A 26,400-nucleotide genomic window follows, 5' to 3' on the forward strand; every position below is an offset into this window, starting at 1 on the left:
GAATAGAGCGTTCAGCGCGGGGACTTGATCACATTAGAAGATAATGAAGGGAGACGTGAAAAACGGACATTGTGTTGTTTTCATATGGATTACTTTAACACAGAATATTTGTTTTCGGCAGCACTTGTTTAGTTTAAGAATAGACATGTCAGGCTTTCTATAGATATCTCTCTCATGTCTCTTCGTTGAGCATTCACGGAGTTACAGTTCATTTTAATGACGCATTTGTAAATGAAGATCAGTGCAGACAGCACACCTTGTTTGTTATCTTTATTTTATAAGTGCACAAAGTTTTGTTATTATGTCTCTATACAAAAAAAGTAGACCCTTTACATATTCGATTGATGTACTGCTCTTATCTGTACGATCGAAACAGAAAGTGTAATTTAAGTTCTTTTCGGGGTTATCAGGAGAAAATGCTGCATAACGCATATACGCGTTAATCGACTTCAGAGGGTTAATAGGTTTTTTAATGGGTTTTTGTGAGAAGACTTGAGTTAAATAAACCAGCTCATTAAAGTTGCCTCCATTACAACACAGTTAAAGATACACACTTTTTGTGAGAATAGTACAGTGGAAACACTGTAATATACTACACAAATATTTGTTTTTACTTAATTAAATTTGTTTAATATAATTAAAGCTACACTGCCATTCGAAGGTTAGGGGTCAGTACCATTAATAATGCTTATGAAATAAGACTAAATCAATAAATCATGCTGAATTAGTGCTCAAAAAAATTATAACAATAATAAAATAAAAAATAAATAAATTTTATCAATGTTAAAACTAGTTGTGCTGCTTAATATTTTGGCAGAAGCGGGATACATTTTTTATTTAAAAAAAATTTCAGGATTCCTTAGCAAAAAAAAAATTAATAAATAAAAAATAAAATGTCAACTAGTAGAATTATAAATTCCTTTATTGACATTTTTAAAGTATTCATTTATAGTAAAAGTATTTATTCATTATATAAAATAATAATAATAATATCAATAATAACAAAATACTGAACTCAAACTTTTGAACTTTAGTACCTGTATTACATTTAATCATTTAGCAGATGCTTTTATCCGAAGCAATTACAATTGCAGATTGCAAGTAAAGAACTTAATGTCTGTAATATGCTTATCAGTTTCTAGAAATATATACATGTATATTATCATTATCAAATAAAGTACTGGATGGTATCCAGAATCTCCAGTACATTACGTGCAATCCATCACTTCATGTCAATTATCTCTATTTAGCGAGTGCAGGAGTAATGCTCATGCCAAATGGTGCACTTTAATTCACAGCATCCACTTATTTCTCACAGATTAATGATGCGAGCAGCAAATTAACAAGTGGAGGGAGTACATGGCCTGTGGCTTTATCATTTTAAAATGAGTTTATACATCATGCACAATTTTTTTACACTAACTTTGTAACGCCTTACAGTTCAACACAATCATGCTGACAATTCCATTCACCCATCACTAAAGTGACGCCTCAAATGCCTTCAAGAAAGAAAACTGCCTTTTTGATTGTTTAACCTGAAGCTACACATAAGTTACATTTTAAGATGATATATGAAGTTAATTCAGACATTTTCTCTCCAGGAACAGCCTGGAGCTCCAGGTTCAAGATCTACATTGTCTTCTCAAGATCAACAGACTTTTTTGTGTGTGTGTGTCTCAACAATATTGTATCTGAATTGCAATGCCATTCTCATGTTTGAACATAAAAAAACATAGGAACTATAGGGGAAAAAATATAGGAAACAGAGATATTAAAACACTTTATTTTTTATTTATTTATTGTTGGCAATGACCACAGTGGAAGCATTTTTATGATAGCTGCATGTTTAACAGAAGTAAGACCTTATTTGAAATCTGTTATTATTTACTGAACAATATTTAATACAATACAATTAAATGGCTAGTAATTCAATTGTCATTAATTAGTGGGGTTAATCAGGGAAACACAATGTAATTGCCTTGTCATGTTCATGTTATTTTAGTATCAGATATTCAGGTTTTGCAATTATTGCAGTATCAGGTTTTGCAATTAATATTTATAATCAGTTTTATATAATTATTTTACGTTTTGATTTTGTAATATTTAGTATTTTTTTATATATATGTGTGTGTTTTAATATGTATTTAATGTTGTTGTTTTTATGTGTGTATATTTACCTTTTTAAATTTTTATTTCAGTTTAAGTTATTTTAGTACATCAAGTTTAACTAAATTAAAATGAGAAATGTCTTGGCAGCTAGCTGAAAAATAATTATATATATTTTTAGTTTTAGTCTCAGTGTTTATATACAACGCTTGAATATCTCATCTCACTCATATATACAACACAGCTAGATTTAAGATATTTTATAAAATAAAGACAGTTTAATGCTTTTCAAAGACCCACAGATTCCTTGTGACATTAACAGATCCATACATAATCTATATCCAATTCAATATTTTATTAAAACATATTTCATTAAATATTTCATGACGTTATCTTGTATAATAAATTACTAATGTGTCATTGCGTCAGACATCTAATGGCATGGAAATCCATTTTCTTGAAAGCTAGCATCATCTGTAAGCGTGCCAAGTTAACAAAGGTTGACTTCACAAGCAAAACATCCAACATGGTGTTTGTGCAGAACACTGTTTGATGAACTGAACTGAATGCCAAATGAACACACGCCTTATTAGGGTATAATTTTCATTGCTGTCATTTCATAATTTTAAATGAGGGCAAAAAAAAAATAAAAAATTTCCCATGAGCAAGAGTTTAAAATGAATAAACTACTGCCTACTGAAGTGAAAGCTAATATTTTATAGCCTTAACATACTCTTTAGCCCATCTCGTGTAAGAAAAAAAAACTTGCATGCAGAAGAAAATATGTTTGTACAGTTCATATGGCATCAGAAGTAATTGCAGTAATACAGACCTCGCAATTCCTCATTAGTTCAAATGAACTTGAAACTTACTGTGTAACAATGACAGCAGTTAGTAGCTCAGCACTGGGTTGCTGCTTCAGCTTCACTGTTTCTTATTTTCTAAATCCCTAATGTCTCTCTGGCTGTGGACATGACTGCAGGGTAAGAGACACAGAGGTGTCCTGTTGTTTGATATTCAGCGAGAGCAATGGGGCTGCGGTAATGGGGTGAGGAGCGGGGTTCAGGGGAAACCGTGCGCTTTCAGACAGCTGAGAGAAAACACAGGGAAGACAAGATCCCTCATGTGTGTTTAAGGCCGTAAAATGGGTCTAAACAGAAGGACTGAAGTAATGTTTATTCAAGATAATGTTTTGCTATAGGGCAAATATTAGTAAATGAAATGTCCTATGATAACGGGGTTAGAGGTGTACTTCTGTGTGCATTACAGTCACTGCGATTATAGCTAATTATTGCATTATTTTTACTCATGCAATGGAAAACATCATTTGCTCAGGGAAACCAACATCAAAAAACATCAATAGCATTATTCGGACAGGATTCGTTTTCTACATAACATTCGAGTTACAATATTTGACATCGGACATTTATTATTTCATATAATGATTCAGACCGGATTGGGATTTTGTACATTTTAAGGTTATATAAACATTACATCATGTGCATTAATACATCACATAAGGTTATCTGTGATTAATTGTATAACTCTAATATTACACACATTTGATCATACACTGTAAAAAAAAAAATATTTACTGGAAAGTAAAAGATTACTGGATTACATTTTACAGAAAAAATATGATATAAAATCTTTCTGAAAAATGGCTTTACATCCGTATTGAAGGTGCACCAAACATATAATGTATAAACACTGTCTCTTTCTGTCCTAAATCCAACTAATTTATTGTTTGATGATAAGCAGAGCACAGCTCAGACTCGAGTGTTTGACCTGTAAAGCCGTCGTGGTGTGGTGTTTTCCACCTCTAGACATCAGCGTCTGCTCCATCCTGCACAGGAACAAGTCCGAGCGGAACAATAATTTGGCTCTAACTCCTGTTTAATGATGCCTGTCTGCTTGAAAACAGAACAGAGGTTGATAAGAGAGGGGCAATTCTTCTGTCTCAAGTTTCATGTGTTATTTCAACTCCAGCTGTCACTACATCACTGGCAGCTGAGCTCTTGTTAAAGTCATCCACCTGCTCCTCATAACAATCCTTCATAATGATCTCCCTCCTCCAGTAGGATGCTGCCGAATGCAGTAAAGCAAAGAACCAGCCAGAGTTTGGCCACAAGACCTCGCGCACCACCTGCACAGGCTTGAGGAGAGGGCAACTAGGTTACCTGGAGTCTCTCGAGTGTATTCAAAATCTCACAAGATCACATTACAGAAAGCCACACAGTGCAAAAACACAAGAATAAGAACACTGCGTACTAATGTATATTTTGTCTTGTTCCCATCCCACATAAATGAATCCTTAATTTGCAGTTACATAAAGTAATTTGAATACACATATAAAATAATATGAATACTGCACATTTTATGAGTAGTGTATGCAAATTTAGGAAAGCAAAATTTCTTCTTTTTTCCCCCATATTGTTGTGCTTTTGTGCTGCAGTAAGAATTCAAATGCTTTCAAAATACAGCATACTAAAGACTTTTTCCTGAAGGAAATTCCAAGGAAGGCATCTAAGGAAGTTTTAGTAATCTTAGGTTTTTAGGCTTTAAAGACTTAGCATGTGTCAGACGTCTGTGCACGAATTAAAAACACAGCACCACTTTTGCAGGGTAAAGGTTTAAATAAATGAGCGATATAGAAAACATTAATTCAGCAGAAAACCAACAATCTACCAATAAGACAGTGAGAGATTAAGTTCAACTAAAAATGAAAATTCTGTCATGTCGTTACAAACCCTTAAGACCTAAACATAGACAGCAACGCAACTAACATGTTTAAGGCCCAAAAAGGTATTAAGGACATCATTAAACTAGTCCATGTGACATCAGTGGTTCATTTGTAATATCATGAAGCTATGAGAACACTTTATGTGCACAAAGAAAACTAAAATAACAACTTTATTCAACACTTTCTTCTCTTCCACGTCAGTCTCCGCAGTGTTTTCATTTAAGTGCATTCCTCTGCTTGAAAACAAGGTGCAGCGCATCAGGTTCTACATCAGAGCGGCAGCTCTTGCGTCAGTAGCACCATATGCATGCATTGTGGTACTTTTGTGAATGCGCAGCAACTGACACAGAAGAAAATAAATTGTTGATTAAAGTCATTATATTTGTTTTCTTTGCGGACAAAAATTTATTATCACGGCTTAATAAAATAAAGGTTGAACCACTGATGTCACATGGACTATTAAACTATTTTACTACCTTTCAGGGCCTTGAACTTTTCAGATGTTTTGTGCAAGGTCAGAAAGCTCTCAGATTTCATCAAAAATATCTTAATTTGTGTTCCAAAGATGAACGAAGGTCTTAAGGGTGTGGAACGACATGAGGGTGAGTTATTAATGAAAGAATTTTCATTATTGGGTGAACTATTCCTTTAAGTTAAATTGTTAAATTGAAATAAGTTTTTATAGGAAATTATAGAAAATACTAGGAAAAGGCTATAATTACATAAGGGTTAAAAAAGTATGTATGTTAAATGGTTCATGACTTGTTTCCTATTAAAAAGAAAGTTTGTTTGGTATATATTGAAAATATATGTATATAAAAAATAGGCTATAGGCTTTAGTTATGTCCCAGCCATCAACTATGACGTGCTACAAACTAGTCATTGCAGTTAGTATCGGGGGATGGACTGCTAAAGTGAACATTTAGAAGCACATTAGCATATAGCACATTTAAAAAGTTGACAAACAAAAATTCAGATTTCATGGGGGGGAAACAACGAAGAATTGGGGGAATATCAATGCAGTGCTGCTTTGCAAGCACTATAATGAATACTTCAGATGACAAGAACTTAAAGGTTAAAGTTTCAGAAGACACAGAAGTCAGTTCTCGGACTCATTACTTTAATTTAAAACCTGTTATTTGACATTTTAAAATTCCACCTTTTACAAAACACAATCAAGTCCATCGTTCCACACGAATCCAGCAAGCACAGAACTGCAAATCTCCCACAACCTCTAAAAAAAAAATCTATATTTAGCACTACAATTTTAGACTACATCTGTAAGCATTTTTCGTACTTTTCATTCATCTTCTCTCTTTTTACAGCCGTCTCGTCCTCAATCCTCTGTCTGTCCACAGCAACATCTGGAAGAGAGAACATTCTGCTGCTGCAGGAAATGGCAAACCTGTTCACCGTGCACTTGAGCGTGGCACATTAACCTTACCTCAAATCTCACCCGACCACATCAGACACAGGGAAAGGAAACACGCTGGGTGCATGGCATGCAAATAGTATTAAAGCTCATAAGTGTGATTTTCTGTGAGAAATAGAATGGCGAAAATAATGAACTAGCACAAGACTGGTTGTTTTTCTAAGGGTTCTAGGTAGGTAATGATGGTAAGAACATTCCACGCACCACTTATCTTTCATGTATGACAGCATTGTGTGCTGAAATCCTGTCAGTCCTGATGCATTCTGGGAACTTGTGCAGTGGTACAATTTTCATAGAATGATACCGCTAGTCACCGCTAGTAGTCAAAATGTTAGCAACATTGCTGAAGCTCATATTCACTCATATAACTTTAGCTGACTGACATGTTACTTCCAAAGTAGTACCTCCAAAGCTTAGGTGATTTTTCATGTCTAGACAATCAAACGGAGGCCTAATTAGTTGTTAGTACACTACATAAACACCAGCCGAACTAATTTAACCACATCAACTCTGGGGACCCACCGGTGGGTCCAATATTGCATATGCCTACTTCTCAAAAAAAATCTAAATAACAGCTGAAGTGGTTTTAAGCACTAAAACTTTGTTTACGAAATCTTTGACATGCCTCGCCTCAAATTTAACATTTTGAGTTCATTCCACAGATGATCAACTGTCCGTTTCACAAGAGCTAACAAGATACAGATTGGTTATATTCGGTTTGCTTGTTTGGTAAACATCAATTTTGTGAAGGATTAATCCAAGAGAGATTGCGCTGGCTACCAAAAAGCATTTTTCAAGCTCACCAGAGGAGGCTGACGTAATTAAGTGAGGAAAGTTTCCTCAGGGAAGCTGAGAGGCTTTCATTATCCTTTCTGATTCATTGTCCCAGCACAATATCAAACAGAGGAGAAGTAGAGGGAGCAAGAAAACGCTGCCTTGCCTCCGAGGCAGGCCGGTTGTGATTGAGCCCGAGCGAGTGTGTAAATCCGGCTGTGGTATCTGACCTCCGGTTGGCTCACTGCTTTATTTCACTCTCTGGAACACTCCGCAAGCTGTCAACATCCATGTCCACGTCAATCAACATCGCTGTGTTGTCCCCAATCTCTCTTCAGTTCCTTGGGAAGAGCAGAGCTACTGCTCAGATTTAATGGGCATATAGCTGGAGATGTTGGCAAGTAACTGAGCGGACGAGGAACACCCGGTCTAAACAAAAGGAGATAATTCAGTGTTCAGTGCTGAATTAACATCTTTAATATTCACATATAAAAATGTGAATATTAAAGATGTCTCCCCTGTCAAGTCATAGGCCCATGTAAAAACCTCAAAGGAACACTCCATAATTTTTGAAAATAGGCTCATTTTCCAACTCCCCTCGAGTTAAACAGTTGAGTTTTACCGTTTTCTAATCCATTCAGCCGATCTCCGGGTCTGGCGGTAGAACTTTTAGCTTACCTTAGCATATATCATTGAATCTGATTAGACCATTAGTATCTCGCTCAAAATTTACCAAAGAGTTTTTATATTTTTCCTATTTAAAACTTGACTCTTCTGTAGTTACAACATGTACTTAGACCAACGGAACATGAAAAGTTGCAATTTTCTAGACTGATATGGCTAGGAACTTTACTCTTATTCCGGCGTAATAATCAAGGAACTATTACGCAGTGACTAAAAATAGTCCACAGTTAACTTCCAATGTTAGCCTATTTTCAGGCGCTGCGTAATATTATTTCGCCTGCTGAACCCATTGTAAAATCGCAACTTTTCAAATTATCATTTGTTTGGCACTTTTCACAATAAATGTGAAAAGAAAATTTTCACATGAACTCTTTTTCTTTCTTTTTTTAAACTATAGTTGTCGAGTGTTTATAGGTGTGATTGACAAAGGACAAAAAAGCAGGAAACTATACGGTGCACTTACCCCCCCCCCCCACCCCCCCACCACACGCACACAGTGACATAATTTATATAGTATAATAATAAATTAATAAAAAAATATTGTACTTGTTTTTTGTTTAAATGAATTTATAAATTAAATAATTAAAAAAGGGAAGAAAAAATTTAATACACATCTAAATTAAATGATTGAACAAAAAAAAAATCATAAAAGGAGTAATGTGGGAAATATGCTTCAAAGACTGGGCAAAATAGGGATGAAATACAAAAAATCTGTCAATAACTTGCTGCTGACGTGCACGAAAACTAGCCATTTATTGGGCATTTCTTGTCCTCCCAGATGTTTTGTTTTTCCTTATTTCTATGGTGTCCTTTACATCTATTAAAAATAACATCTTTATTTGCCTCTATATTTTTGAAAGGTATCTTTTCTTGTGTTTTTGTTCAGCCAGTTTGTCTGTGCTTTATTATAAATAGAGCGCTCTTCAGAGCTAAGATACATTGTTATCGGGAAACTCGACCCAGATCAGATTTAAGCATTCATTAAAGTGAATCGGTTCAAAGGAGTCATTAGTTCGCAAATCGGACGAGTCATTAGTGGACAGATATGCTCCGCGCATATAACGTTACTCCCAAATATATTTTTAGGTCGCAAAGATTACATTTCAGGAGCATATGCGACAAAAATGTTGGCAATTTCGAGCCTAGTAGTAGCTGCTAAACTTTCTAGCTAGAAGTAAGCAATAACTAACACGGCGTTACTTTGGTAAGTTAGCCCTGAATCGTTTAACATTAATGTTATGGAATCATGACAAAAGTGATCAACTGATTGGTTAAATTTTACTAGACCTGCATATAAAAATGAAAGACAATATATTTGATTGGCTTACATGAATCACCCGTGTTCACGGTCTTCGTCAGTCAACTGAAGCTGTTCACGTGAGTAGATGGTTGGGTGAGCGCATATTCAGAACGATGCGCGTACACTTTGAACTTCAATCATGACAAATTATTGGACTACTTGCGGAGTGACATGGCGACATGATTCAAAGGCACAAAAAAGTTGACAGCGGTGAGTGGTCATTATGTTTACCAATACCCGACTCATCGAAACCGCCTACACCCCATAAACCCCCAACCCACCCACCACCCCGCTCTGTTTTTTTTTTTTCCATGATTTACGAGAGCTTCATTTTCAGGTCGAAAAAGCCGGATTTCCGGCTTCTAAATTTGGTGCTCAATGGACCATGGAACACTTCTAATAAAACATGCAATTTAGAGTCCACATCACCAAAATAATGGTGTCGCACCTTCTGCTTGAAGAACGCTGTCAGTGCTGTGAGGTCTGAAGGCTTGAGGTATGATAATGTGCCATGTGTAATATAAACGCAGCCGAGCCGTCAACAAACCAAAATTACATTTTGATTTGTGAGTGCCTTCAAATGCAGCTTGTATTCCCTTAGTGTGTATTTGTACAATCATTTGAAAGGCATTCCTAACAACCACTGCACAAATCATTTCTTCAATTACGATTCTTTATGATCCATAAATGTGGAGCTTTCTGTATTATGGGAAAACTTTTATTCTTTTTTTTTTTTGAGACCCAAAATTTCCATTAGTCAGTCAGTGTTAAAGTTTATGGGGTTATTTATTTGTATTCCTTTTCAAAATGGTGCAATATATATAGATAGATAGATAGATAGATAGATAGATAGATAGATAGATAGATAGATAGATAGATAGATAGATAGATAGATAGATAGATAGATAGATAGATAGATAGTGGTACACTAATCTAGCCATGTTGCTGTTATTCGACAGGTGACTGGCACTGGATGCCATTAACACTGAATCTTTTTTTTAAAGGGGAAAAATCTCTACAAATCTCTTTTATCTCAGATCAGAGAAAGCAACACGACCAGCCAACCAACGGAGACAGCCAATCGAAGTGAATGACAGAATGAGAAAAAAATAATAATAATAAAAAGATATTATAGTTCAAAAAAATAAAACCTCTCTCTTTCTCGCTCGCTCTCTCTCTCTCTCTCTCTCTCTCTCACACACACACACACACACACACTTTTCTTTTTTTCTTTCCTTGTTACGAAATAGTACAGAATTTCCATATTGCCCATTTATTGCTCATCAGCCATAACATTAAAATAAATATTGGATTTTTGGTATCGACCTGAAAGCATTCCTAAATTTTCAAGTCCTCTAAAATTTGTAAGAGAGTGCAATGCATGTTTTGTGCATTTCCATTACATTCATTCAAGCACAATGAGATATTTATTTATATGTTATTTTTCATTGCACCACAACACACACACACAGATGCAAAGAGTTATTATATGTACCCCAAATATGCAGACATATCACATTATGGGATACTAGTTAGTTTCTAGTCAACACAAGCCATGAGTGAGGAGGCTTTCAGAGCGAGGGAAGACTCAGCAGATGGCCCATATGTAGCAGAGTAATGGGTCGGCGAGAGACATATGGTGTGATGCCACTGATGAAGAGCCTGGAGAAAAGAAGTGTGAACACATCGATGCTCCGGGGCCCTCTAAGAGCCAAAGCTGCCGATCTCATCACAACCGGACACAACTGATTGCAATTAAAAATTACTGATAATTTACAATAATTAATTAAATAATAAAAAGCAAATCATATTTAACACTGTGAATTAATTACACACTATGAAACTCCAGTAAAAGCATTTATCCACAATTATGAGGAACATTTTAAAAACCTCATGTCTGCATGCAAAGCTGTAAAGATAGAAAATGGGTCACCGTGCAACAACCTTGAGCTTTTGTTTTTCAAAAACTGCTACCTTGTTAACTATTCCCCACTAAGATCAAAAGCAGTGGTCTTGATTGATAACAGCCTCAATCCAGATGGTGTGAAAAGCTGTTAAGGAAATATAATCAGCAGCAAGACTCTTGCATCTCAACTCTTTGAATAGCTTGACAGTAACTTATGTCACCTTCATCAAATTTTCCATTAAGGCTATGATCAAAAAGTCAAACAATATTATGTAAACCACTCTGCATTGTGCCATATACTTCTGCCTCTCTTCTCAGGTTTGTTTAATGGCAGGGTAATTCAGCATACTGCTGTAGGTTGACATGAAAGTTGCTGCCTCTCTAATAAGGACACATGAGATTTGACTGCCATGCATAAACCATTGCTGTTTACTTTGAATATTCATACCTCTGTGAAATATATTAATACATCCCTCTCCTGTTAATTGTCGGTCTAACACCATTTAAAATAGATTCTAATTTCTGAATTAATAAGTGAGCAAAGAAAAGTTAGTACAAGAAAGGTAAATGTGGAACATGTTTGCCTGGATCTGGTGACAAAGAAAAGGTTAAATATTTCTCTAGCTATGCTTCTACTTAGGTCTGAATGATGCAGACAGTGAGAAAACCATTCTGGAACATTCTAGCAGACAAATCCATCAATGTTTACCCAACAGATACATCTGTCAACATGACCGGCGGCAGAAACAAAACAGGCCAGTGTGATTCAGCGTTCTTATTGGCTGAGAAATATCTGTTTGCGAGTACCAAGATGGAAAGGCGGCAAAAGTAATGATTAACATTTATTTTTCTTTCATGTCAGAAGACGGTGTTCTGGGAACAGGGTTTATACTGGAACCCGCATCATTCTGTGTGTTTGTTTTTAACTATAAAAAGGCTTCTCTCTGAGGTGAATTCACTTTTGTTGAAATCCTCCCGTTTTCCAGCCAAAAATGAGGAACCTCTCCAATTCCCTATCCTTTCAATCTTGGGTAGATCTCTCTCTCTCTCTCTCTCTTAAATAGGACAAGAGCACGGTGAAGATAGTCTGAGAGAGTCTTTCTACGGTTGAGCTATGCAACCATTCTTACTTTGATTTATTGCACCTCAGTCTCAGTTCGGTGGCAAAAGTTCCGAACTTATCGTCCAATCAGAAGTCAGCGGTAGCATATTTTAGCTATGCTGTGTGACCCCGCTCTCAGTCTCTCTCTATCTTCCCCTCCTGTATTTTTCATCTTCTCTCTTATTGTTCTTTTGTGTGTGAGTGTGTGTTAATGTGCACATGTGTGTGTTTTGGCAGCAAGCAGAGCTGCATAATCGAGTGGTGGTTGGTGACTGATGAAGGTAGCATCAGACTTGTCTCTTTGACAGTCAGATTACTTAACGTCACAGGGGGTTGTTTAAAATGGACCGCCCCCCCTGCCTCCATGCCAAACACAGGCCCAACTTAAGGGACAGGTGTGGGATCATTAGTGCCACGGCTTGCAGTCAGCCAACAAATAAAGAAAGAATGTCAACAAAGAAACGCACCACTCCCTTCACAGTTTCAAACTGTCTCTTGGATGAAACAGTATTTCCATCTTTCTTCCAAAGAAGTTAGTACAAGGAATTCTTCCTTCTATCTTTGAGGCATAGTTTGCCTAAAATTTTAAAGTTCAATCATTATTTCCTCACCCTCATGTCTTCTGAAAGCAGTACGACTTCCTTTCTTATGTGGAACACAAATGGAGATGTTTAGCATTGCTTTCAAAAGCATTGTTTGCTGTGGTTGAGGAGCACTAAACCATAGAGCTTCGAATTGAGCTGTCAACTGAATTGCCGCATGGGTAACTGTGCCCAACTGTGGAGTGGCATCTCTGCACTGGGGAGAACAGCTCACTGCAAAATTGCAGTCACAGAAATGCTTCACGTCTTGCTTGGTCGCCTCGTACATATTGCCAGCGCCCGGGCCCTGCCCTATCCCATAGGAACCAGACTGAAACACTCAATGTGCTGGACTGGAAATGCAATCTCAAAATATGTTCCAAATTAAGTCAGAAAAAGATGTCATTGTCTTACCATCAACATTTGACCAGAAACAGCACCTGGGCTGTAAAAACCAAACTCCTTTGAACAACAAACCCCATTTGAAAGAAAATATTTTAGTCATACATGGTAAGGGCTGAAGAAAATAGAATGCTGAAGAAAATGGAAAAGGTATCGAAATTGAATGCTAAAGCCTGTTGTGTACAGTGAGATAAGAAAAAAATAAGATTACAGCTGTGAGCCTCTGAAAAGCAACCATAGTCTCTTATACATGAAACCATATGAGGTTTAGAAAACCAGCACTAACAGACATTAGTCCACCTCTTGGATTTAGCCCGGACTGTACCTGTACATCACAGCCATCACTAATAAAGCCACATATAAAAGGTGCTTGTCTCAGAAACAGAAGCTCACATGTTTAGAAATAAATAAAAAGGCATGGAAAACAAGAATAAGCATGCAAGGATAAAACAGCGAGGGAGCAATAAACCATGTAAACAGAAGAAATAAGAGAAGATCTTCAGAACTGTTGACCCTTGAAGGCATGTCCACCAGAATAGAAGCAAAAACATCAATGCAATTTGTGTTCATCGTTCTCATTGGCTAATCCCACATGCCCCAGCTCACAGTGTGGGAGGCCAGATCTCGGCATACAAGCACCAATTGAGTTAACAAATAAACAATTTCATAAGCACGTTATCAATGAAGTGTTATTCATGTAATCACATTGGTGACTGTAAGCTATTAGAGACTTCAAAAAATGCTGAACTAAAATAGTGAGTAGTTTAGAATGAGAAAGACACTTACTGAGTCTCTTGGCGGCCTCCATGGCTTCAGAGGCAGTGTCAGCCACAAAAAAGCGCTGTACAGTCACGCCGCTGTCCTGCATCAGCTTCTTGCTCTGGTACTCTTGCAGGTTCAGCCATCTTCTGGGACTTACCCTAACTAACTAAAAACACAAAGACATAAACAGAAGGGATGTAATTTCGCATCATGAAATAGTGACCTAAATTAGCATGGTTATCATTATTATCACGGTTTTGTTGAAATGTGCTGGAAATGTTCAAAAAGTACTGACACATAAATTGTGTTTTGTATTTCAAAAGTTTGATGTCAATTATGTTAGAATGCATCTCATTCTTGTTTCTGTGGTGGTGCGTCGGTCTCGTCATGAGGCACGCGATCCAGAGCGCTGTATGACTGATGCATCAGTTCAATTCAACTTTACTCCAAATATATGAATTTACCTGTTTTAAATACTTTAAGTCCAATATTAGTGTTAAACTGTTGGTCTTTAAATTTAATCTACTATTGATTTTCACCGTTGACTGATTTTGCAGAATATTAGACTGATAACTTCCACGCGCAGATGTGGCAGATTTGTCACAGGACGCGCGATATGACAGTTGCGTCCAACTATATATGAACAAGCTGTTTTAAATACAGTATTTTTATATTTAACGTTAGTTTATCGGTATGTTTGAAAGCATATTTTTAAGATTATTGGTGATTCCATGGACTCTCTCTCTCGCGCACCTGCGCGGTTTAAAACACCAAATAGTTATGCTATGACAAGAACAAAGAGTCTCTCTCTTGCTCCACCCATATACGTTAATATCATGTATCGTCGATCTCATGGGCTGACGATATGCCGATTTGAAAAATGACCATATCGCCCAACACTACTGCTCCATAATATTAATTCTAGATACTTTATCCTAATTGCTTAAATGTGTAGAATCCACATCTTCTTGTTTTTCATCAACCAGTGATGCCTGCACACAGGCTGAATGTGAATGTAACTCTCTATGAATCAACTCTCTGTGAATCAGCACTGCAATTAAGCAAACTACTTTATTAGGTATAATATGGAGTGAAGACAAAAACAAAATGCCATCAAATCTTTTCTGAAGACAGTCAGAACCTTCAGAGTTGCAGAATCTTAGCACTCTTTTAAAACCTCCCAGCTTTCTACCATGTTTTCGGACTACTCTTTCAGTAACTACTGTTACTTAAAACTGTGCTTTAAGCTGGACAGTATTAATTTGTCCTGAGTTGGTCAAATCACAGACATCAAACACGGTTTTAATGATAATTAAAATATGAAACTGTAATAGTAACTTTGGGGAATTTTATCATGATTTATCGTCAAACTGGTAATCATTCCATCCCTAATAAACAGTTTGGTTTAATTAATAAAAGTTGTGAATAAAATATGATATGAACCTCTGCTTGTTTGTTTTTTCAAAATTTGATGGCTACTTTGTGAATTACTACACATAACATGTTGACTATTATCCTTTCTTTTTACTGCGCCTTTGGACTATTCAATAAAACAGCTTTGACACTATTCATTAAAACTATCTTATACTACGGGGCTGTTGAATGCTTGAGTTTGAGTGGCTTATGAACGTTCTAAGGTCTGCAATTATCTTCAGAGAAGCATACAGCAAAAGTAGTTCCAGACAGGTCTTGACCACATTACATGTCCAGATCACTTCGTCAAATGATTTCATTTATTTCAAAGGTCTTTAGAGCTTACAACACCAAAAGAAGCAAAAAACACAACAACACTGACCAAGCAAATAAATATAGTAAGCAAAAAAAAAAAAAAACCTTTCCATGTTTTTGTCACAATATTACTTTTATTACGTATGGAAAGCAGATACTCTTTTTCTCCTTCTCTCTCCCATACAAATGCACACATGAACACTCACACACACTAAAATATAAACACGCACAGAAACGTGTTGTTAGCGCTGCTCTGATGATTTTATGAGTTAAATAGTTTTGCAACTAAAAAGCTACATGGTAGCTGACATTTCGTACAAGCAATGTATTAGCTCTGTTCTGTAAGCAGATGAACTTACAGTTACATTTACATTTATTCATTTAGCTGACGCTTTTATCCAAAGCGACTTACAATTGCTATATATGTCAGAGGTCACACGCCTCTGGAGCAACTAGGGGTTAAGTGTCTTGCTCAGGGACACATTGGTGCCTCACAGTGGATTCGAACCCGGGTCTCTCACACCAAAGGCATGCGCTTTATCCACTGCGCCAAACCCCACCCCGGGGTTAGTACAGTTAGTGCAGATGTTGCATGTTTTTCATGCTATGGTATTTTGATACATACAATGGCACTGAAATTCATATCTCACACTATTTGCATGGTACTCCAAAGTACTTCAAAAATGGTACATGTCAAAAAAACTAAAATGCTAGAACGATGGCATATACGTACTAAAAACACAGTAACGTTACTCTTTTGTATGTGTACCTACAGTAAAACTGTGTCACAATATGTCATTTATATATGTGACAGTTTAGAGTCTAGACCAAATTTTAACCAGAATATTGACACACCATTACTGTTACATGGGATATACCATCATACAGTTCTGTCTGATCTAACATGAATAAACAGCTGGATTCATTTCTTCTGGCAGGTCTTTGAAGCTATTTCAAAACAGACATCAACTATAATAGAGCATCTTCAAGACCATTCATATCTTGTCTTACATTCAAGCTAAGATTTCTAATCACTGCAGCTCGGCACTAGGTTAATATTCACACACATTCATGATCACGTCCTTTGATGAGCATTGAATGTGATAGTTAACAACCCATAAGACACTCATTAAATAGACAATTTCCCATTATTCACCACTACAGAATGAGAGTCAAACAGGTTATCAGAGCAGCACAGTGCTTAATGCCGTTAAGCACCTTATTAAGTCATGCTTTTGAACAACTCTCTATGGCTTCTGCTAATTGAGCGTCTACATGTCTCAATGGAGCATAATGAGGGTGCCCACCAAAGCTGTCTGGCTGTGGAAGAGAACTGTGGAAGGATACACTCAGAAGTGCATACTACGGAAGTACACATTAGTTGATGTGAAATCTAATCACCCGTGGTGATGTACACACTATGAAAGTACATACAGAAGGGAATTCTACAAAACTCTACATACAGTTGTAAACTAATGAAACGCATCAGAACTGCACTCTATTAAAGGTTACAAGATGTGTACACTTTGGAAGTATACGCTCAAAATTCAATACTACAGAAGCACAGACGTAGACGTGCACACTATGGGGGCGTACTATAGGACTTGTCTCAAATGCTTACAATTGAAGTGGAATTGAAAACCAAAAAAAGTGCACAAAGAAAGTATACACTCTGAAGTGGACACAATTATAGTGCACACTTTTAACAGTGCATTCTATAAAAGTCTACACTTAGAATTTCCTACCATGGAAACGACTTGGTTTCTTGAGGCCTTTGCTCACTCAAGCCCATGAAGTCCACAGGAGGCATTTGGGAGAACAATTTTGATTCTAAAATGACAATTTGGACACTCCATTGTCCACATGAAGTGTGCCATTTGAAACAGAACCTGAGAGAGAGAGAGTGAGTCAGAAACATGGTACACAAAGAAAAGTTTGTATATCTTCAATCCACTCATCTTAATCACTTGCTCTTTGATAAGAGACAAATGATTCACTACTCTCATTCTCGGCAGTGTTCTCCTCAACACCTGCATTTCATAATTTCATGACTATACATCACAGTAAACTTTGACTGTGCCTGACTACACTGAACTAAATAAACTATGATTCATCATATCATTGCATTTGGTGCTCACACCACATTTCTTATAAAAGAAAACGGATCACGAAAGGATTCGATTGGTAAATCTAGTCAGAACTTTGATATTGCAATAATTTCCCGACATTGTATGCATTGTAAAATAAATGTTCACTTTCTCAGTAAACACAGAATATGTCATCTATAATAGCCTTTGAGTTTTCAGTATAATGTGAATCCAATTTCTAAATAATCGCTTACGGATTAAATGCCAAAATGTTCAGATATGTATTTTGAGACATTATGCTATAGTGATAGTTTTATTTATTTATTTATTTTTATATTACACTGAAAAAAGTAAGATATAATTCTTAGTATAATTTATTATTTTAAAAAAAGTTTAATATATATAATTTTATTAATAATAAAAAAATATTTATATGAATAAATATTAATATATTTGAATCAGTCAAACACATCATATATACATGTTATTATGAATATTTAATACATTATTATTGCATTTACATTTTTATTTTTGCATATTTATAATTTGCATATGTATATTTTAATTTACATGTTATATTAGCTATAACAAAAAATATATTTATAATGTATTTTAAATAGTTAATCTGATTATTTGATTAATGAAAGATATTGGTTGACACTATATTTTATATATTAGATAGATATACAAGCTAGCTGTTTTTAACATAGCAACGTATGAAAGGTTCAGTGAAAGGACACTGGGTAATAAAGCTGCCTCACACATGAAACTATGCATAGTGTGCATTTCAGTACTTTTTCTATGTCATATATATGACAAAAGTTGCAGATAACCTGAGAAATTTCTGATTCATTGCATAACAGGGTAACATTCTGATATATAACGTGTGCACTGACAGAGAGAATAACATTTACCTTCAGTCAGCCATATAACTAAAGGTTTTTATTTCGATTTCACAGATGAGGGTTTATTTTCTGACTGTCTAGGGTACAATGGGCTTATGGTTCACTGCTTTTTATTAATAAATATGTGAAATAAGTGCTGTAAGTGCTGTACGTGCTTAAGCTTAATTGCATCAGCAATAAACAAAAAAAAATTGCTTTACATGAATAAAACGAATATTAATAAAGAGTGATGCACGATGGAGAGAGAGAGACAATCCTAGAAGGGTGGATCGTTCTTTCAGCTGAAAAAGAAAATGTGAGAGGAAAAAAGGAGGTCAACAGCTAGAGGTGAGCAAAGGTAGAGCTAAATTAATTATAAAAGGATTAAAAAAAGTGTTTATTGATTGATTCTGTAGCATGCAACTTGTTAGCACTATGCTAAGCTAACAGGCCTAACTGAAAACTAAATGAAATATATATATATATTAATTTTTTTTGCTTTGGAAATAGTGCGATATGTCTTACAAGTCAATTTTTTCATGATTAAAAATAAATAAACAATTATTCAACATAAGGTAATTCACAGGTTAGAAGAACTAACAAATAACACCCTTTTTCTTTGTAATTTTTTTATGTTAAAAGACTTTACAGGTTAAAAAAATTCATATGGAGAAATTATCATTAACCAAGATAAACGGATGCTTTGAAGGTGGTGTTCCTTATAATTTTGTGTAAGCAATTGCTATATAATGTCAACATATGAAACTTAATTATGATGTTTTCACACCAAGGTTGATAAATACATCAATAACTACTATAACTATAAACTATAACTGTTAATAATTATTTGAGAATAGAAAAGTCCGCACCACGAATATAACAATAACATCACAGAAGAATGATTAAATTGGAGTCACTTTTTAGAATGATTTTTTAAAAATATTGATAAAAACATTAATAGACAATAATTCACCTGACTTAAAAGAACTTAAGCATTTTAAGCGGCTGGTAATTTCTAATCAGGCACCGAATAGAGAACCCTGTCTTTCAAATCTGTCTCCCAAACCATCCTCAGATTCACAGCCCTTTGTCATTCAAAGAAAAGAAATGTAATGTAGCGTCACATACCAGGTGTCAGGTGTATGAACATCTAAATCTGGAGTCTAATGAGAGAATACTAAGTTTAAAAATATCTAATGTCTTGATCTGAGGAGATGATATATGCCTAAGTTATATTTTCGTGTTTCTGTCTGTCAGGTGTTATCGGCGTTCCCAGTTTCTCTTGATTAACAGGACTGTGGAAGTGCTAAAAGAGCTCCATGGAAACCTTTTTGCAAATGTTATCAGTAATTGTTTTGTTCTCCCCATTCTCACTAAATATAGCAGAAGCCCACGTTGTAGCTGTACAGATTATTAGTTCACTCAAGGGCAAAGGGAGGTCGAGGTGCATCCGAACCGGGAGGTGGGCGTCAGGGGCGCGAGCGCTGTGCTCCAGGAGGAGGCGGTGAGAGCGGGGACGGCAGGTGTCTGATCTCCCCTGAGACTCTGCCTCAACAGTAATTATCTTCATCAGCACTCTAGAGACACCACCAGTTAAATACCAACACACACACACACACACACACACAAAGAACAGCTTTCTACACCCACAAACACATGCAGCTGAAAGCTCAAATATACAAAAACATACATACATAGAAAGAAAGAGACAGAGAGAGAGAGAGAGAGAGAGAGAGATGCTGTACAATAGATGTACTCATGTAAAAAAATATATAGAAATAGGTAAATAAGTATGTAGTAATGTGGTTAGTTAAAATAGCTACATGTCGATGGAAGCATATTTCCACCAAAAAAAAAAAAAAAAATGTAGTAAATCAACTATGACGTAAAATGTCAAAATCATGGTTTCTATGTCATAATAATGCGCCATGTCATAGAAATTGAAAAAAAAAAAAAAAAAAATCATATTTATGAGATAAGTTAAATGTACATACTAAGCACTAAAGTTGAAATTTAGATTCTCATTTCATTTTATATTTATGACTTTTTATATCAGAGCGTGATTTATTTTTATTTTTATATGGTGGAAATGGGCTTCCATAGCAAGCTATAGTATAATGTGGCAACTTGTATGTATTATGCGAAATACTGTTGTACTTTAAGCTAAAATGTTAAAACGTTCTAACATATCAGCTGACAGAAAAATCCAAATATATTCAAAGCAATAATTTTACTGCAACAAAAGCTCAAGTACCACAGCCCTATTTCTTATAACTTTTTCCAATGAATAGTCAATGTTTTCAAATTCAGAGAATTAAAGTGACAACCATGAGATTCTGCAGTAATTGTTAAATGTCAAAGAATGGCATTAAAATAAATTCTCTACATCCTCTCACAAGTCTTTCTGGATTAAAACCATTTAATTCAGCCATTCAACAATTATATCATCCTCTCATTATTCAGTGTCACTGTAAATACAAGCATTAATAGTTTTAAGAGAATGTTAATTACCTTAATGTCTCAGGTAATTCATTAAACTGTGTTTAAAGATGCTGCGTGAAGTTAAAATGAGTTAAACTTTTAAAGCCATGTCTCAGCACACTGTTGCATTTTCTTCACCATAATGTTGTTGCAAACCTCCAAATTAAAGTCATTCCAAACCTGTATGACTTAATTCATTCAAGTTTATTTTTGTATTCTGTATTTTGTGTTCTTTGTATTCTGTTTATTTAATTATTCTGTGAATTACTTAAGAACTACATCCGTGGAGACCAACAACTTCTATCTCTCTCTCTCTCTCTCTCTCTCTCTCTCTCTCTATATATATATATATATATATATATATAGTACAGACCAAAAGTTTGGACACACCTTCTCATTCAAAGAGTTTTCTTTATTTTCATTGTAGAGTCACACTGAAGGCATCAAGGGCTATTTGACCAAGAAGGAGAGTGATGGGGTGCTGCGCCAGATGACCTGCCATCCACAGTCACCGGACCTGAACCCAATCGAGATGGTTTAGGGGTGAGCTGGACCGCAGACAGAAGGCAAAAGAGCCAACAAGTGCTAAGCATCTCTCGGGGAACTCCTTCAAGACTGTTGGAAGACCATTTCAGGTGACTACCTCTTGAAGCTCATCAAGAGAATGCCAAGAGTGTGCAAAGCAGTAATCAAAGCAAAAGGTGGCTACTTTGAAGAACCTAGAATATGACATATTTTCAGTTGTTTCACACTTTTTTGTTATGTATATAATTCCATATATAATTCCACATGTGTTAATTCATAGTTTTGATGCCTTCAGCATGAATCTACAATTTTCATAGTCATGAAAATAAAGAAAACTTTTTGAATGAGAAGGTGTGTCCAAACTTTTGGTCTGTACTGTATATATATATATATATATATATATATATATATATATATATATATATAGAGAGAGAGAGAGAGAGAGAGAGAGAGAGAGAGAGAGAGAGAGAGAGAAAGAGAAAGAGAGAGCGAGAGAGAGGGAGATAGAAGTTGTTGGTCTCCACGGATGTAGTTCTTAAGTAATTCACAGAATAATTAAATAAACAGAATACAAAGAACACAAAATACAGAATACAAAAATAGACTTGAATGAATTAAGTCATACAGGTTTGGAATGACTATAATTTGGAGGTAAACTAACACCCTTAACTTTATCCAATATAGGTCAAACCTCTCCACCTTACTTAGAGAACATCTAAGCCACATACAAATCAGACTAACCCCACAATCCCAAAAATGACCTTATTCTCACCTGACCTAAACAGAAACATTGTCTTTCCTTTCAAGTTTCTATCCTTTATTAGCATTGAAAGAAACAGCTTCTCTGGATCCTCTGGGAGGCCAGATGTCTCTTAAGGACATGGTGGCCCACAGCAGATCTTGACTTTTCGTTGTCCTCACAAAGGTGAAAGGACGAAGAAAAGCTGTGGCAGCAGTTGCATCAAATTCCACAGAATAGCAGAAGGCCCTCACATCAACTTTAGAAAGTCGGGCACAAAGTTAAGAGTGTGGAGCCTTTTTTGATAATTTATTTGATAAAAGTAATTAAGTGTATGATATGCAATCACAGATTTATATATATTTCTTTTTTATTAACAGCTCAAGAAAAGTGTGATGAAACTATATTTGTGCATCTGGCACACTTTGTTATGGTGGATCACAGATCTACTTATGTTCAGATTTGAGTGTGTACAGTCATGGCCAAAAGTTTTGAGAATTACATAAATATTAGTTTTCAAAAAGTTTGCAGCTAAACTGCTTTTAGATCTTTGTTTCAGTTGTTTCTGTGATGTACTGAAATATAATTACAAGCACTTTATACGTTTCAAAGGCTTTTATCGACAATTACATGACATGTATGCAAAGAGTCAGTATTTGCAGTGTTGGCCCTTCTTTTTCAGGACGTCTGCAATTCGACTGGGCATGCTCTCAATCAACTTCTGGGCCAAATCCTGACTGATAGCAACCCATTCTTTCATAATCACTTCTTGGAGTTTGTCAGAATTAGTGGGTTTTTGTTTGTCCACCCGCCTCTTGAGGATTGACCACAAGTTCTCAATGGGATTAAGATCTGGGAGGTTTCCAGGCCATGGACCCAAAATTTCAACATTCTGGTCCCCGAGCCACTTAGTTATCACTTTTGCCTTATGGCACGGTGCTCCATCGTGCTGGAAAATGCATTGTTCTTCACCAAACTGTTGTTGGATTGTTTGAAGAAGTTGCTGTTGGAGGGTGTTTTGGTACCATTCTTTATTCATGGCTGTGTTTTTGGGCAGAATTGTGAGTGAGCCCACTCCCTTGGATGAAAAGCAACCCCACACATGAATGGGGTCAGGATGCTTTACTGTTGGCATGACACAGGACTGATGGTAGCGCTCACCTTTTCTTCTCCGGACAAGCCTTTTTCCAGATGCCCCAAACAATCGGAAAGGGGCTTCATCGGAGAATATGACTTTGCCCCAGTCCTCAGCAGTCCATTCACTATACTTTCTGCAGAAGATCAATCTGTCCCTGATGTTTATTTTTTTGGAGATAAGTGGCTTCTTTGCTGACCTTCTTGACACCAGGCCATCTTCCAAAAGTCTTGGCCTCACTGTGCGTGCAGATGCGCTCACACCTGCCTGCTGCCATTCCTGAGCAAGCTCTGCACTGGTGGCACTCCGATCCCACAGCTGAATCCTCTTTAGGAGACGATCCTGGCGCTTGCTGGACTTTCTTGGAAGCCCTGAAGCCTTCTTTACAAGAATTGAACCTCTTTCCTTGAAGTTCTTGATGATCCTATAAATTGTTGATTTAGGTGCAATCTTAGTAGCCACAATATCCTTGCCTGTGAAGCCATTTTTATGCAACGCAATGATGGCTGCACATGTTTCTTTGCAGGTCACCATGGTTAACAATGGAAGAACAATGATTTCAAGCATCACCCTCCTTTTAACGTGTCAAGTCTGCCATTCTAACCCAATCAGCCTGACATAATGATCTCCAGCCTTGTGCTCGTCAACATTCTCACCTAAATTAACAAGACGATTACTGAAATGATCTCAGCAGGTCCTTTAATGACAGTAATGTAATGCAGTGGAAAGTTTTTTTTGGGGTTAAGTTCATTTTCATGGCAAAGAAGGACTATGCAATTCATCTGATCACTCTTCATAACATTCTGGAGTATATACAAATTGCTATTATAAAAACTTAAGCAGCAACTTTTCCAATTTCCAATATTTATGTAATTCTCAAAAATTTTGGCCACGACTGTAATACTCCATTGGAAAGAATGGCCCACTGCACTGCAGTGATGACGAGGTCTATGCTAATCCTGCTGGATATATGAAGGTAATGCGTGCACACTTCAGACGAAGGAGAAAAAACACTCCAAGGTGCTAGAAATGGTCTGCTGCTCTTGAATGTAATAGACTCCTGGCTCAGTCATTGCTCTTATAACCCTATTCTGATACCTGCACTGCTTCTCATCAGCTGTGATGGATTAGGGAGAAGAAGAAAAAACAGCATTTTGAATTGTTTATGGGTGGTGTGTGTATAAAATGTGAAGTAAACAGTGAGTTTGAAATGCCACCATATGTTAAAGACAACCAACCGCAAACAGCATTTGCAACATTTAACTTCAATACCAACAGTAAAAAAAGTAAAACCGGATGTTTAGGGCAAAAAATGTAGGATGAGGCTTTTAAGCATGGATATGACTGGATTATGAAAAGTATGCAATGATATGTATTGCAAGGATAAATGTTTTTCGGCTAATACAGATGACTACTATTTAAAAATTACACAAAATGTTCCCAACTGCTTAAACACACAGCAATACTGCTGTTTCCAATAATGACAGATACTTGTATTATCGTGGATACACTGTGAATCACTAGCTATGCTATTATTATTTAATATTTAGGGGTGCATATACCGAATGTTACAATTCTAGCTGATACATATGTGCCAATACTTATTATAATGTTATGGCCAATAACCAACAAACGGCCAATATTAAAATTCTAAACGGTTATCTCCAAATAAATTAAAAGCACTAAAAATAAGTCATTTTAAATAGTTTAGAAATAGTAGATGTTGTAAGATGTAGATGAGTTTTTTCATTAACAGATTTGGTAATCCACACCAGTACATCGAGTAACATCATGTGAAAAGCTGTACATTTATAATAAAAAAGCATTAGTTAAAACAAATTACTAACATACAGTTTTTCACTTTACTAGATGCTATCTTGACATTAATGTGGACAGCTGTTTGGAATCTTAATCTGATGGCACCCACTGACCACAGAGGATCCACTGGTGAGGTAATGTTATTTTTTTCCAAATCTGTTCCCATGAAGAAACAAACTCATCTACATCTTAGATGTCATGAGGGTGAGTATTCTTAGCAAATTTAAATTTTTGGGTGAACTATTCCTTTAAGTGAATTGACATCACATTGTTTATACCAACCATATAAGAAATGGATACTAATTTTAAATGTATTAAATTAATATTTGCATCCTTATTAATATTTGAGTTTCCCCACCTGCTTGAACTTGCTTCAAAAGAAGAAAGTAGTTTCAGAGGTGTACCCCCCCCCCCCACTTCTGAATAGTGTTTACTCATCAATCATGCATTTATAAGACTGAACATTGATTATAGAAAGGAATACAATCCATTCTGATTTCATGTCATCTTTAACTAACATTACTAGTTTGCCTGAACATATGCACCATTATCAATGTGCAACAAACTGAACGCGAGCAGCTGCTTTAAGATCCGATCTCATTGCTTCTTGCCAGACAGACATGAAGTGTTAAGAGGATAACTCAGGAAGACATGTTTAAGCATTGAGCTGATGGATGAGACACAATCACTATGCAAAAGAAAACAAGACAAAAGAATCAACATTCGTCCTTACAAAACCACAAGAGAGGAATCACATTTAATCACTCATCCACTAACTGTGAAATCTGTTGTGGATTTCACAGATTTTACAAACAGACACAAATATTACAGAATTACTCATTGTGCCTAAGACCCAGACAGTAAGTCAATGGAGACTACATTTAGTACAGTTTTAGTCTGCCCTGAAACAGTTCTTGAAGAAAGACAAAAATAATAGAAAATTAAGCAACACAACTGCTGTCCCCATTGGGAAAAATAGGGTTTTACCTCTGCATATTCATGAGGGGGTATTTACAAATCTGTATTGACCAATCCAATTCTTCTGAGAGAAGGAAGAGGAGCTTATAGGAGCTCAAACAAGAAGATTTTCTGAGGACGAGCTTATGGGAGCTTTTCTTGAGGTCTTTCAGAGGGCAATGCAGTTTCATTGTGCATGATAAAAACATTAAACCAGAGAGATCATTTTTCATGCATTTCCATGGCACAAAAAA

At 36.0% G+C, this 26,400-nt stretch overlaps 1 protein-coding gene across 1 annotated transcript in view; it reads right to left on the reverse strand.

Annotated features, from left to right (window-relative positions):
- Positions 1-26,400, reverse strand: part of LOC132119398 (succinate--CoA ligase [GDP-forming] subunit beta, mitochondrial) — a 113,095-nt gene that overhangs the window by 79,290 nt on the left and 7,405 nt on the right. Inside the window, exon 2 of the mRNA XM_059529306.1 lies at positions 13,817-13,958. Within this exon, the coding sequence (XP_059385289.1) occupies positions 13,817-13,958 (142 nt within the window). The remainder of the gene's footprint in view (positions 1-13,816; positions 13,959-26,400) is intronic.

The sequence above is a fragment of the Carassius carassius genome, chromosome 38 (assembly GCF_963082965.1).
Source record: "Carassius carassius chromosome 38, fCarCar2.1, whole genome shotgun sequence".
In the NCBI taxonomy this organism is placed as follows: domain Eukaryota; kingdom Metazoa; phylum Chordata; class Actinopteri; order Cypriniformes; family Cyprinidae; genus Carassius; species Carassius carassius.